At 46.2% G+C, this 13,522-nt stretch overlaps 1 protein-coding gene across 1 annotated transcript in view; it reads right to left on the reverse strand.

Moving 5' to 3' along the window:
- uhrf1bp1l (UHRF1 binding protein 1-like) overlaps positions 1-13,522 on the reverse strand; it is a 180,509-nt gene that overhangs the window by 79,226 nt on the left and 87,761 nt on the right. The window contains 3 exon segments of the mRNA XM_038811302.1: positions 3,732-3,922; positions 5,833-5,907; positions 11,006-11,147. Of these exon segments, the coding sequence (XP_038667230.1) occupies positions 3,732-3,922; positions 5,833-5,907; positions 11,006-11,147 (408 nt within the window).

Here is a 13,522-nt window from a genome sequence, read left to right on the forward strand (position 1 = left end):
CAGCGCCCGCTTTGGCGTTTGGAGGTGGGGCTGCTGGCGGACGAGGAGGTGGGCGGGCGGGTTCGAGGATGTATCGAGAGGTACCTGGAGGCCAATGACAATGGGGAGGTCCGAGTGGGGACGGTCTGGGAGGTGCTCAAGGCGGTGGTCAGGGGGGAGTTGATCTCCATTCGAGCCCACAGGGTGAGGAGAGAGCAGAGAGAGAGGGAGAGACTGATGGGGGAGATGGTGAGGGTGGACAGGAGATACGCGGAGGCTCCGGAGGAGGGATTGTTGAAGGAGCGGCATAGTCTCCAGGCTGAGTTCGACTTGTTGACCACCAGAAAGGCGGAAGCTCAGTGGAGGAAGGCAGAGGGAGCGGTGTATGAATATGGGGAGAAGGCGAGCAGGCTGCTGGCGCACCAGCTCCGTAAGCGGAATGCGGCCAGGGAGATTGGTGGAGTTAAGGATAGGGGCGAGAATGTGGTGCGAAGCGGGGTAGACATTAATGGGGTCTTCAGGGACTTTTATGAGGAACTGTATCGGTCCAAACCCACAGTGGAGGAGGGGGGATGGGGCGCTTTTTGGACCGGCTGAGATTCCCAAGGGTGGAGGAGGGACAGTTGGAGGGACTGGAGGCGCTGGTTGAGCTGGAGAAGCTGGTCAAAGGGATAGGGAGCATGCAGTTGGGGAAGGCGCCGGGGCCGGATGGGTTCCTGGTCGAATTCTATAAGATGTATGCAGACCTGTTGGGCCCCCTGTTGGTTAGGACCTTCAACGAGGCAAGGGAAGGGGGGGGCCTCTGCCTCTGACGATGTCTCGGGCGCTGATTTCCTTGATCCTTAAGCAGGACAAGGATCCCCTGCAGTGTGGGTCATACAGGCCGATCTCTCTTAAATGTGGACGCCAAGCTGTTGGCGAAGATGTTAGCCACGAGGATAGAGGACTGTGTGCCGCAGGTTATCCACGAGGATCAAACGGGGTTCGTGAAAGGGAGGCAGCTGAATACTAACATATGGAGGCTCTTGAATGTTATAATGATGCCGGCGGTAGAAGGGAAGGCGGAGATAGTGGTGGCGTTGGACGCGGAGACCTTTGATAGGGTTGAGTGGGGGTACTTGTGGGAGGTGCTGGAAAGGTTCGGGTTTTGGGAGGGGTTTGTCAGGTGGGTGAGGCTGTTATATGAGGCCCCGATGGTGAGCGTGGCCACGAATGGGAGGAGGTCGGAGTATTTTTGGTTATACCGAGGGACGAGACAGGGGTGTCCCTTGTCCCCCCCTGCTGTTTGCGCTGGCAATTAAAACCCTGGCCATGGCGCTGAGGGAATCGAGGAACTGGAGGGGGCTGGTGCGGGGTGGGGAGGAACACCGAGTGTCGCTTTATGCGGATGACCTATTGTTGTATGTGGGGATTGGTAGGCTCCCACTAAAAAGGGCGGCGAGGAGCTTCAGGTGGCCAGGAGCTGGGGGGCCTTGCATAAGCTTAACCTCACAAGGCTGGTGGAGCAAATGGAGGAGGAGTTTAAAAGATGGGACATGTTGCCGCTGTCTCTGGCGGGTAGGGTGCAATCAGTCAAGGTGACGGTGCTCCCGAGATTTCTGTTCCTGTTCCAGTGCCTCCCCATCCTTATCCCGAAGGCCTTTTTCAGGCGGGTTAACAGGAGCATTATGGGGTTTGTGTGGACGCACGGGACCCCGAGGGTGAGAAGGGTGTTCCTGGAGCAGGGCAGGGATGGGGGGGGGGGCTGGCGCTGCCCAACCTCTGTGGGTACTATTGGGCTGCCAACGCAGCGATGGTGCGTAAGTGGGTGATGGACGGGGAGGGGGCAGCATGGAAGAGGATGGAGACGGCGTCCTGTGTGGGCACGAGCCTGGAGGCGTTGGTAACGGCGCCGCTGCCACTCCCTCCAACGAGGTATACCACGAGCCCGGTGGTGGCGGCTACCCTCAGCATTTGGGGGCAATGGAGACGGCACAGGGGGGAAGTGGGGGCCTCGATGGGGTCCCCGATACGGGGGAACCACCGGTTTGTCCCAGGGAGAATGGACGGCGGGTTCTTGAGTTGGCACAGGGCAGGCGTTAGGAGGTTGAGGGACCTGTTTGTAGACGGGAAGTTTGCGAGCCTGGGTGATCTGGAAGGGAAGTTCGGGCTCCCCCCGGGGAACTCCTTTAAGTACATGCAGGTAAGGGCGTTTGTCAGGCGGCAGGTGGCGGAGCTCCCTCTGTTGCCACCGCGGGGGGTCCAGGACAGGGTGCTCTCGGGGGTGTGGGTTGGAGAGGGGAGGATCTCGGCAACGTACCAAGTGATTCAGGAGGTAGACGAGGGCTCGGTGGAGGAGCTGAAGGGTAAATGGGAGCAGGAGCTGGGTGAGGAGATTGAGGGGGGGATGTGGGCGGACGCCCTAGGAAGGGTGAACTCCTCCTCTTCTTGTGCAAGGCGTAGCCTCATACAGTTTAAGGTGCTGCACAGGGCTCACATGACCGGGACAAGGATGAGCCGATTCTTTGGGAGCGAGGACAGGTGTATTAGGTGCTCAGGGAGCCCAGCAAACCATGCCCATATGTTCTGGGCATGCCCAGCGCTGGGGGAATTTTGGAGGGGCGTAGCAAGGATGGTGTCGAGGGTGGTAGGATCCAGGGTCAAACTGGGCTGGGGGCTCGCATATTTGGTGTTGCAGAGGAGCCGGGAGTGCAGGAGGTGAAAGAGCCGGCATTCTGGCCTTTGCGTCCCTAGTAGCCAGGCGGAGGATTCTTCTTCAGTGAAAGGATGAGAGGCCCCCAAGCATGGAGGCCTGGATCAACGATATGGCGGGGTTTATTAAATTGGAGAGGGTGAAATTTGCCCTAAGGGGATCAGTGCAGGGGTTCTTCAGGAGGTGGCAACCATTTCTAGATTTCCTGGCAGAACGGTAGAAAAAGGCCAGCAGCAGCAGCAACCCGGGTGGGGAGGGTCTCTCTTCATTTTGGGCTGAAGGGACGTGAATATTTGTTCTTTGCTAATGACGGGCGTTAATTTATTTCTTCTTTTTTGTATACACGGGGGTGTGGGGGGGGGGGGGGGGGGGTTGTTCTTTCTTTTCTTAGTATTTTTTGTTATTGATATTTTGTGAAAATTTGAATAAAAATTATTTAAAAAAAAAAGAAATTGCTTGGCTATCAAAAAATAATGTAGGAATTTTTTTATCCTTTTAACTTTTCGATTGCCATACATTAGTAAGTGGGCAAGAGGAGCACCATAACAACCATGTTGAATTGATGGCAACAGTGGTCAGTTCATTTCTTGGAAGAGGCGAGTGCATCAACACAAATATAATAACTTTTTAAATAGTCAATGGTCAATCCAGTTATCACTGAAGTGTCAGTATATTATCCTTAGTATTATCTGGTTGATCTTTCTACTTTTGGATATTATTTCTACACCAGTTATGAACAGTGGTTTTAGCACACCTGGAAACAACCGCGACATCCACAGAATTTGGTGGACACCTGTTTGCCAATCAAACGTGAGGTTGGCCTCCAGTTTCAGTTCATACTGGACTCAAATTCTTTGGATTATTTTCAAATTTTATAGTATACGGTGAAAACCATAAACACATTTACAGAAACTGGGTGACACTGGTCTTGAAATCAAGCCATGGGAAGTTAGCAATAAAAGTCTCCACTGAGAGAAATAAATTTCAGGTCTATGCATTAAATAAATCATGTCCCACAGATTAATTTTAAGGGTACTGGTTTTCAGCTGTAACATTATACCTTGAGCATCAGTCCATCAATTCGTACGTCAACATGTTCATCTTCTTTCCCACTGTCAAGTTTGTAGATAGCTGTGAACTGCTCCAGACTCTGCTGCAGGTCTAATATGAACTGGTTCAACCACAACAGGCTCCTGGTATCAAGAGTGAACTGTAGTGCATTCATCTGTGCATAAAGATTAGGGCAAGGAACTGCAGACAGGAATGTATACATACTTCATTAGAAAATTGAAGAGTTAAGTCACAATTTTATCAAAAGGCAATACCCATTGTACTAGAGAAGGGTGGACCCAGACTTCCTACTCAATGATAGATAATTTTGGGGTCATATATATATTATCAAGAGACTATTTATGATTACAAAATTTGTTGAGTATTTCTGATGGAATAATCTATGAAGGCCGCTGACTCGACAGGGCAAAGAAGAAATTTTCATTTCAATGAGTTTTGCCATTACAAAATTGAGAATGTATTTATTCAATTTCTGTGCTAGACTGAATAGAAAAGTAATTTATCGAGCTGTGAAATCCAACATATTGAAAAGTCAGGGTTTTCACCAGTGATTTGCTATGATAATCTGATATTGCGATCAGATGTACTGTCTTTTGCAATTTGTTTATACCTATCTTTCCAATCGTACTAAAAAGGATAACATCTTTATGGAAATTTTTGTTAATTAAAAGCACACATGTTACTAAAGCTTGTGAGTTTTACAACATTTTCACCAGTTTTGCCAATTTTAGAGCTAAAGGCAAGGAAATAAAGTGGTGAAAAGATTGAGATCATGCTGGTATTTATTTTGACATGTAATATGTGTTTTAAAAAAATAAATTTAGTGTGCCCAATTCATTTTTTCCAATTAAGGGGCAATTTAGCGTGATCAATCTACCTACCCTGCACATCTTTGGACTGTGGGGGCGAAACCCACGCAAACACGGGGAGATTGTGCAAACTCCACACGGACAGTGACCCAGAGCCGGGATCGAACCTGGGACCTCGGCGCGCGAGGCAGCAGTGCTAACCACTGTGCCACCGCGCTGCCCCATAATATGTGTTCTTAAAGATTTAATATTCTTTGCATTATTTGAGCAGAAGCTAGAATTTAAGATGTTTTAATTTGCCATATCTGGATTTAGTTTTATAGAAAAAGCAGCATTTTATCTCAACCAAATGAAACTGAAAATAAATGTTAAATCTGTCTGCAGTTTTCTCTGACTGAAACCTGGAGTTGAAAATTGTATATGATTGGAATATTAGGATTGAAAGATCCAGTTAGTGATCAGTAATGCCTGAGGTTTCATTTTTATTTAAATCTATTCCATTTTCTTCACTTTTAAGTGATCTTTCAATTGCACAAATATATCAATTTGGGCTTGATTCAGCCTTTGCTCAAGCATATGGGGCTGGATTCTCCATCAGCGGGATCCTCTATTTCACCGGCAACGCACTCACGCCCGTGGATTTCCCGACGACGTGGGGGGGCCCCACAATCGGAAACCCCATTGGCCGCTGCCGGGATGGAGAATCCCGCTGATGGCGGGGGTGCACAACATCAGAAAATGAGTGTGGTGGAACGGAGAATCCCACCCAGGATCTGAATAGAATGTCAAAATGTGACGGAGAATCCCATCCAGGATCTGAATAGAATGTCAAAATGTGACGGAGAATCCCACCCAGGATCGGAATAGAATGTCAAAATGTTTAACATTTACCAAGAACTTTTCTTATACAAATCTAAACTAAGTCATTATGACAAATTAGTTTTGAGGCCATGATGCATCGATTAAAATATAAAACTTGTTATACTTCTTCATAGTCCGCATGTGTAAAATTTAGTTCTAAAAACAGACGATAAACCGTGCGTGCTCTATCTGAACACTAAGGTTGTTACACTCGAGCCGTAAGCCTTTGATGATTGTAAACATTCAGCAAAAATGCAACCTGGTGAAAACCCACACAAAGCTTCAATGAAACACATTATTTATTCTTCCAGATATGATTCACGGAGTGTCATGCAAATCACTGAATGATCAGGTTATGTAATTTTGACAATCACCCCCACCAAAAGCCAGCCACTTTAGAATTAATGATAATACTGTAACCTGTACAGGAAAGGAGATCAAGAACAGAACTCTGATGCTGGTTCTTGTCCAACCTGCCCAGCACATTCCATAAGGCTAAAATGCAAGACCACAAGAATGAATTTAATTAAAGCAAACAATTAGTCCATATTTAGGAATACTTTCTAACGTTGGTAAGGAATTTTAATGAGAAAATACATACAGCTGTTCAACTGTTACGCATCTCAGAAATGCCAGACAACATGGGCAGCATGATGGCACAGTGGTTAGCACCGCCCTCACAGTGCCAGGGACCAAGTTCAATTCTGGCCTTGGGTGACTGTCTGTGTGGAGTTTGCACATTCTAACTGTGCCTGGGTAAGTTTTCTCCGAGGGCTCCAGTTTCCTCCCACAGTCCAAAGATGTGCAGGTGAGGTTGATTGGCCATGATAAAATTGCCCCTTGGTGTCCCTTGACGTGTAAGTTGGGTGGGGTTGCGGGGATTGGGCGAGGTAGTGGGCCTAGGTTGAGTGCGCTTTCAGAGGATCGGTGCAGAATAGATGGGCTGAATGGCCTCCTTCTGCACTGTTGGGATTCTATTTTTAAAATGACAATGGTAATTTACATTTCTCAATAAATGTTAACTATTGTCACACAATTTTGCACATAAGCTTTTATTGTAATCTATGTTACAGGATATTTATGAAATTTGACAGGTATACGTCTTTTAAGGTCTTTTCTTTTCAGTTCACTGGTGAAATAAAAAGCGTTGATAACATGACCACATTCATCACACATTAATTCCATTTTCACTGCCCAGAAGAGACAACTCCCCATAATATTTTCACTCAATAGTCCAATCTCTGCCACAAAATCTGCTGAACACAATGATGGTACAATGCGGATATTCATTCACTTTGAAGTGGAAGATATTTGGAGTGCAAATACATTTTTTCAGGTTAGTATGTTGACAATATTTCACAGTTTATAATACTTAAAATGAAGTGAACCATTCACATCTCACGTGCTGTTAGCATATAAAATAATGCAACACTGTAGAATACAACCATTGGCAGCATGATGAAATTGTTATATTTCTGGGTACCAACAGTTGAAGTCATTAGCAACAGTGTTAATTTAGTTGGCAGGATTCAGTGGCAACGTAACAGAACAGCTACAGTATCCAATATCTCCCAGTTATGTGGGGCAAACACCTTATGACAATTAAACATAGATTGTATTATGTAACATGTTACAACTCAAGTTTCTTTACTAAAACAGGAGATGTTTGAAGAATACATGCATGTAAACTTCATGCCTCTTTGGGGCAACTGAGAGGTACTGTAAGATACATTTTAGTGCACTGCATGGAACAGTCACAAATGGGATGTAGTGAGATAAGTGGGTTACATTAATGTTCAAAGGTTCAAACTTGCACAAATCTTTTTCTTAACCATTTTTCCATTGGCTATGTTTGTTATGAAATAATGATCAAGAGTATGGGTAGTGACTGTTCTCTGAAATAAACCCAGAAAGGCATCCTAATTGTCAGCAAAGCATTATAATGCAGCTGGCAACCAAACTAGCAGACCATTGCAAGAATTCATCCACGTGGCGTTTTGAAAAAAAGCATTGCACATGTGCTGCACAGGTTTACAACCAAATGACCCATCTTTCTAAGAGAATAATGGGCTCCACTGTTTGGACTGTGTAACCAGTCTGATTAGCACCAGAGTTTCCATAGGCGTGTGACTATGCGATGAGGCAGACGGCTTAGGATCAGTTCAATAAAAGCCTCTCACAGGAACACACTAAAAAAAGTACATGCGACATGGGTCAGAGAGGTTATATGTATATTTTTGAATTCTAAAAGGAGCAGAGAAGACACCGAAAACCCAGGAACACAAAGATTCAAAATCTGCAACAACACAAAAAGAAAGCTGCTGAAGGAACAAAGGAAAATAGACAAAAGGCTGCAAGTGAAGCTACTGGCTGCAGAGAAAAGGACAAAAGAAAAGCACACACCAGCTGTAAGTGAAGTTACTAGCTGCAGAAGAAAAGAAAACACTGACAAAGATTGTAAGTAAATTACTGAGAGGGAGAATGTGCAAACTCCACACGGACAGTGACCCAGAGGCGGGATCGAATCTGGGACCTTTGGCGCTGAACGAGTAAAAATGACTGCAGTAAACTTTCCAATCCCATAGCACAGTGGGGGGCATGATAGCACAGTGGGTGGGGGGGGGGGGGGGGGGGGGGGGAGAGAAACACACGGTAGCACAGTGGTTAGCACAGTTGCTGCACAGCTCCAGGGTCCCAGGTTCGATTCCCAGCTTGGGTCACGGAGTTTGCACTTTCTCCCCTTGTCTGCGTGGGTTAACTCCGGGTGCTGCGGTTTCCTCCCACAGTCCAAAGATGTGCAGGCCGTGCTAAATTGCCCTTAAGTGTTCAAAAAGGTTGGAAGGGGCTACTGGGATAGGTTGGAAGTGTGGGCTTAGGTAGGGTGCTCTTTCCAAGGGTCGGTGCAGACTCGATGGGCCGAAAGGCCTCCTTCTGCACTGTAAATTCTATGATTCTAGCAATCCAGTTGAAAAAAAAATGCATGACAAAACTGAGTTTTCCCATTGCAATGGCAAAACAATGAGATTGCAATAGACTTAATTAACAAGTCTAAATTTATAAGAGTAGCCACACTGTTAATACTGCTGGGGGAGGAACTGCTACAAAATATACATCACCTTAAATCTAACAGATGGAAATTCTGAAAGCCTTGAACGCACATTTTGTACCCAGAGTGAAAGTTACATATGAACAATATGTATTCAGTACTAGATTTAAGAGTATAAACAAGCCATTTGAACAGTATGTCATGGTAGTAACGCAGCTGGCAGATGGTGTGAATTTGGACAGCTAATAGATGATATGATTAAAGATAGATTGGTCCTAGGTGTGAGAGACCCCTCAGTAAGAGCAAGTCTGCTGAAAGATGAGAAACGGACGTGAAAAAAAGCATGAGCATGTATGTAGCAGAACTGACCAAGGGAGACGGTGTGCTGAGAGACAGTGCAAGCCAAAAGAGCTGAGCAATCATTGTCAAAGGGCAGGATACAAATACAAAGGAGGACAGCATGCACAGCAAAAGGAGGATTGTCCAGCAGGGGTAAATAAGTGTTTTAACTGCAAGAACCAAAATTACTTCACTGGAAAGATTTCAGCAGATGAGTCTGACCAAGAACTATAAACAATAGGACTTGGAGGCTTTGGAGAGAGTACAGAAAAGGTTTACCAGGATGTTGCCTGGTAAGGAGGGTATTAGCTACGAGGAGAGATTGAATAAACTGGGATTGTTCTCCCTAGAGAGACGGAGGCTGAGGGACGACCTGATAGAAGTTTATACAATAATTAGGGGTACAGAGAGGGTGAACAGTTGGAGGATTTTTCCCAGGGTGGAATTTAAAATTACAAGTGGGCACAAGTTCAAGGTGAGGGGGGACAGGTTCAATGGAGATGTGCGGGGAAAGCATTTTTACAAAGAGGGTGGTGATGGCCTGGAATGCATTGCCAAGTGAGATAGTTGAGGCAGATATGTTAGCGACCTTTAAGACTTATCTGGATAGGCACATGAACAGACAGGGTACAGAAGGATACAGGCGGTTGGCCTAGATGAACTTGTGATCGGCGCAGGCTTGGATGGCCGAAGGGCCTGTTCCTGTGTTGTAATGTTCTTTGATACAACAGGTTGGTTCAGTCAAGTCCATAAGCAACAAATGTTTGTGACTGTTACAATGAGGATCACAGAGGAAAAGCAAACAAGTGTCAGATAGATGCGAGTGCACTGTGCAACATAATGACCTTCACAGACCTGTGTGAAGTTACTCAACATGGCGATCTGAAAATGAAGCCCTCGAAAGTAACATTGAAGCTGTATGATGACACAAAATTCAGAGTGAGGACTAAAAGATCTGACAGTCCAATGCAATGGAAAGGAAGATCTTGAGTTCCAGATCATAGATGAAATACAACAACCGTTTACCTCAACTGGAGAAAGTTGGGCCCCTAACACTGAACATGCCAATAGAGTTGGGGGGGGTGGGTGTGGAGAGACACACACACATACACACGAGACCCCAGAGGGAGGAGGGGTAAGAGTCACAAGACCCAAGGGGAGGGGTGAAACATGCAAGATCTGGGGGTGAAGAGGGAGGGGGGTAGACACGAGACCCCAAAGGGAGGGCGGGGAGAACACAGGAGACCCCTGAAAGGGGGGGCACAAGGCCCCCAGGGGAGGGGTGGAAGATGCAAGACTCCAGAGGGGGGTGGGGGAAGACAGGAAACCCCAGAAGGGGAGGGGGGGTGGAGAAGGGGGGGAGGGGCCGAGAAAACACAAGACCCCAGAGGAAAGTGGGAGGGTGAGGAAGACACAAGATCTCGGGGGAGGGGAATGAGAGAAAAAAAGACCCCAGACCAGAGATTCGCAAGAGCCCAGTGCTTCCCTGCATATAACACACATGGGTGAGGATCCTGATTTGTACTGGCACAATTAATAAAGCCATAACTTAAAAAAATCATCTTTAATCTGTTTTGTTCCTGATTTCAGCTTCTTCTTAATTGGTTGCTCACCAGAGGCCCTGGTGCTCATGCTAGCACTGCAATAGAACTGCTTGCCATGACACTGAGATCTTCTACTAAGAATAAGTCGAGAAAGGGTGGAGCATAGGGTATCCTTGCATGTGGATGAGCTGCTTCTTTATATTATGGACCCAGTATCCACTATGGACGAGATAATGAAGTTGCTTGGGAGTTTTGGCTCCTTCTCTGTATACAAGTTGAATTTGGAAAAGAGTGAATACTCCCCGGGGAGGAGAGTCTATCAGGGAAATTACCGTTTCGCCTGACAATCTTATTTGATATCTGCAGGAATAACCTGTCAGTTGGCATCATCTTACAGTCATTTCAACTTAAATGATGCCTTACCTACATTTCCCTCTCCATTCTAAAACTAAAAAGCACAAACACTTGAGTGCAAATTATTTTCATCCAACATACAACAGCAGGACGTAGCCATGGAAGGAGAGCTTATGACATGGTTAAAAGGGCTGATAAACACCTCAGTAATCCTTCCACCACTTTGCCACTAAAATCAATGTGTGTGAGAAGATAAGCTAAAATAAATATAAGTTTATATAATATATGCTAGTTTAATACAAACTCTTACTTGGGAAATCTTTTCCATCCGGAAAATAATATTCAGTGAATTCAATATGAATAGCTGCCATCTCTGTTGGAAGATATAAAGACTTCTTGTTGCAGCAGATCATAGCTTTTGGGGAATCTCGACGCTGATCTGCTGTAGAAACCTGCAGGAGGAACAAAGTGATATCAACAGTACTACAAAGCATTAGATCACCAAAACTCTGATTTCAAATCCCATGGCAGCAAGTTGTGAATTTGAACAAAATAAAAGTAATAATTTCTGGATTAGCACAAGAAAATCATTGTGACAGTTTCCTGTCATAAGAAATAAACCCAAATGGTTCATGAATGTCATTCAGGGAATGCCATTCAGGACTCTCTTACCTAGCCTGGCCTAGATGTGATTCCTGTTTATACCATGTGGTTGATTAATGCTCTTGGGAACCTAGTGGTGGGCAATAAATACTGCTTTGCCAATGTCACCCACATTTGAAGACAACAAAAATACTTATTTTAAGTTCTAATACTGAGGCCAATCAGTGCTTACAGAGAGCAAGACAGCATATTCTATGAATGGTCAGTCTTCTTATAAATCACAAAAAAATGAATCTAAGATGCAAGTTTATTTTGGAAGTTTGGCCTGCAATGTGTGATGGCTATATGTTACAGAATTCCGACTGCCTGGAACATTGTTTAGAGCCTCTCAAATACAGAAAATGTGATTGTAGTGTTAAGTTTACCACTTTATTCAAGTTTTGCAAATTATGGAGAGAGGAGAATGTTGCCAGGGCTAGAAAAGTATAGCTACGAGGAGAGATTGGATAGGTTGGGGTTATTTTCCTTGGAACAAAAAAGGCTGAGGGGTGACTTGATTGAGGTGTACAAAATTATGAGGGACGAGATAGAGTGGACAGGATAAAATTGTTTCCTATTAGCCTAGGGGCAGCAGGGTAGCATGGTGGTTAGCATGAATGCTTCACAGCTCCAGGGTCCCAGGTTCGATTCCCGGCTGGGTCACTGTCTGTGTGGAGTCTGCACGTCCTCCCACTGTGTGCGTGGGTTTCCTCCGGGTGCTCCGGTTTCCTCCCACAGTCCAAAGATGTGCGGGTTAGGTGGATTGGCCATGCTAAATTGCCCGTAGTGTCCTAATTAAAGTAAGGTTAAGGGGGGGGTTGTTGGGTTACGGGTATAGGGTGGATACGTGGGTTTGAGTAGGGTGATCATGGCTCGGCACAACATTGAGGGCCGAAGGGCCTGTTCTGTGCTGTACTGTTCTATGTATTGGCGGAGAATTCTAGAACCAAGAGACATAGATTCAAGGTTAGTGGCAAAAGATGTAGAGGGGACGTGAGAAAGAACTTCTTTTCCATAGAGGGTACTGGGTGTCTGGAATTCGCTGCCCAAGTTGGTGGTGGAAGCAGAGACCCTAAACTCTTTTTAAAAGTACCTGGATCTGCACCTTAAGTTCTGTAAGCTGATGACTTCCGGTGTGCACCATGGAGTAAGTGCACACAAAAGGCAGCTCCTGCCCAAGGTTACAGAAAAGAGCTCTTTTTTAAGCAATATGGGGTGGACTTTTTTTTTTTTTTTTTTTTTTTTTTTTTTTTTTAAATTTTAGATTACCCAATTATTTTTTCCAATTAAGGGGCAATTTAGCGTGGCCAATCCACCTACTCTGCACATTTTTGGGTTGTGGGGGCGAAACCCACGCAAACACAGGGAGAATGTGCAAACTCCACACGGACAGTGACCCAGAGCCGGGATCGAACCTGGGACCTCAGCGCCGTGAGGCGGTTGTGCTAACCACTAGGCCACCGTGCTGCCCCTGGGGTGGACTTTTAATGAAAAAGCATAGGTGAATGTTGGAGGAGTACTTTCCCCCAGGAATGGTATGTTTCTTGGTTACCAGACCCGCAGAAACAGTGAATGATTTGGCTGGAGCTACAGCAGAGAGACAAAAGCCTCTTCCAGCATGCAGGCGGGGGAAGTGCGAGTTTAAAGGCTTCAAGCTGACCTGAGGGCCTTTATGAAAGCTGAATTCTAGCAGCAGAGGGAACAACTGGGAAAAGATCTCACCAAGGGCTCTTTTAAGGGCGCTGATTTGATTTTCCCCCGGGTGGGAACGCAGCCTCTGTGCTTGGCGGCCGGTGGATGAGCTGGACTAGAAGTGGAGCAACCAGAAAATCAACTTTGCAGCAGAAGAAGGTGAGAGGCAAAAAGGACAAGATGGCGGCGGGCGGGGAACCGGCAGCGTGGCAGCAGTGGGCAAGGGAGCAGAGGAGCTGCTGCTGCACTCCTTCCAGGAACTAAAAGCTGAGATCCTGGAGCCATTGAGGGCATCGCTGGACAGGCTCGGGGCGACTCAGATGGCTCAGGCTGCGGAGATTCGAGAGCTGCAGCAGAAGGCTTCGGAGAACGAGGACTAACTCCTCGGCCTGGCAGTGAAGGTGGAGACGCACGAGGCGCTTCACAAGAAATGGTTGGCAAGGATGGAGGAGATGGAGAATCGCTCCCGCCGGAAGAATCTGCGGATTTTGGG

This window comes from Scyliorhinus canicula, chromosome 11 (assembly GCF_902713615.1).
Source record: "Scyliorhinus canicula chromosome 11, sScyCan1.1, whole genome shotgun sequence".
Classification (NCBI taxonomy): Eukaryota; Metazoa; Chordata; class Chondrichthyes; order Carcharhiniformes; family Scyliorhinidae; genus Scyliorhinus; species Scyliorhinus canicula.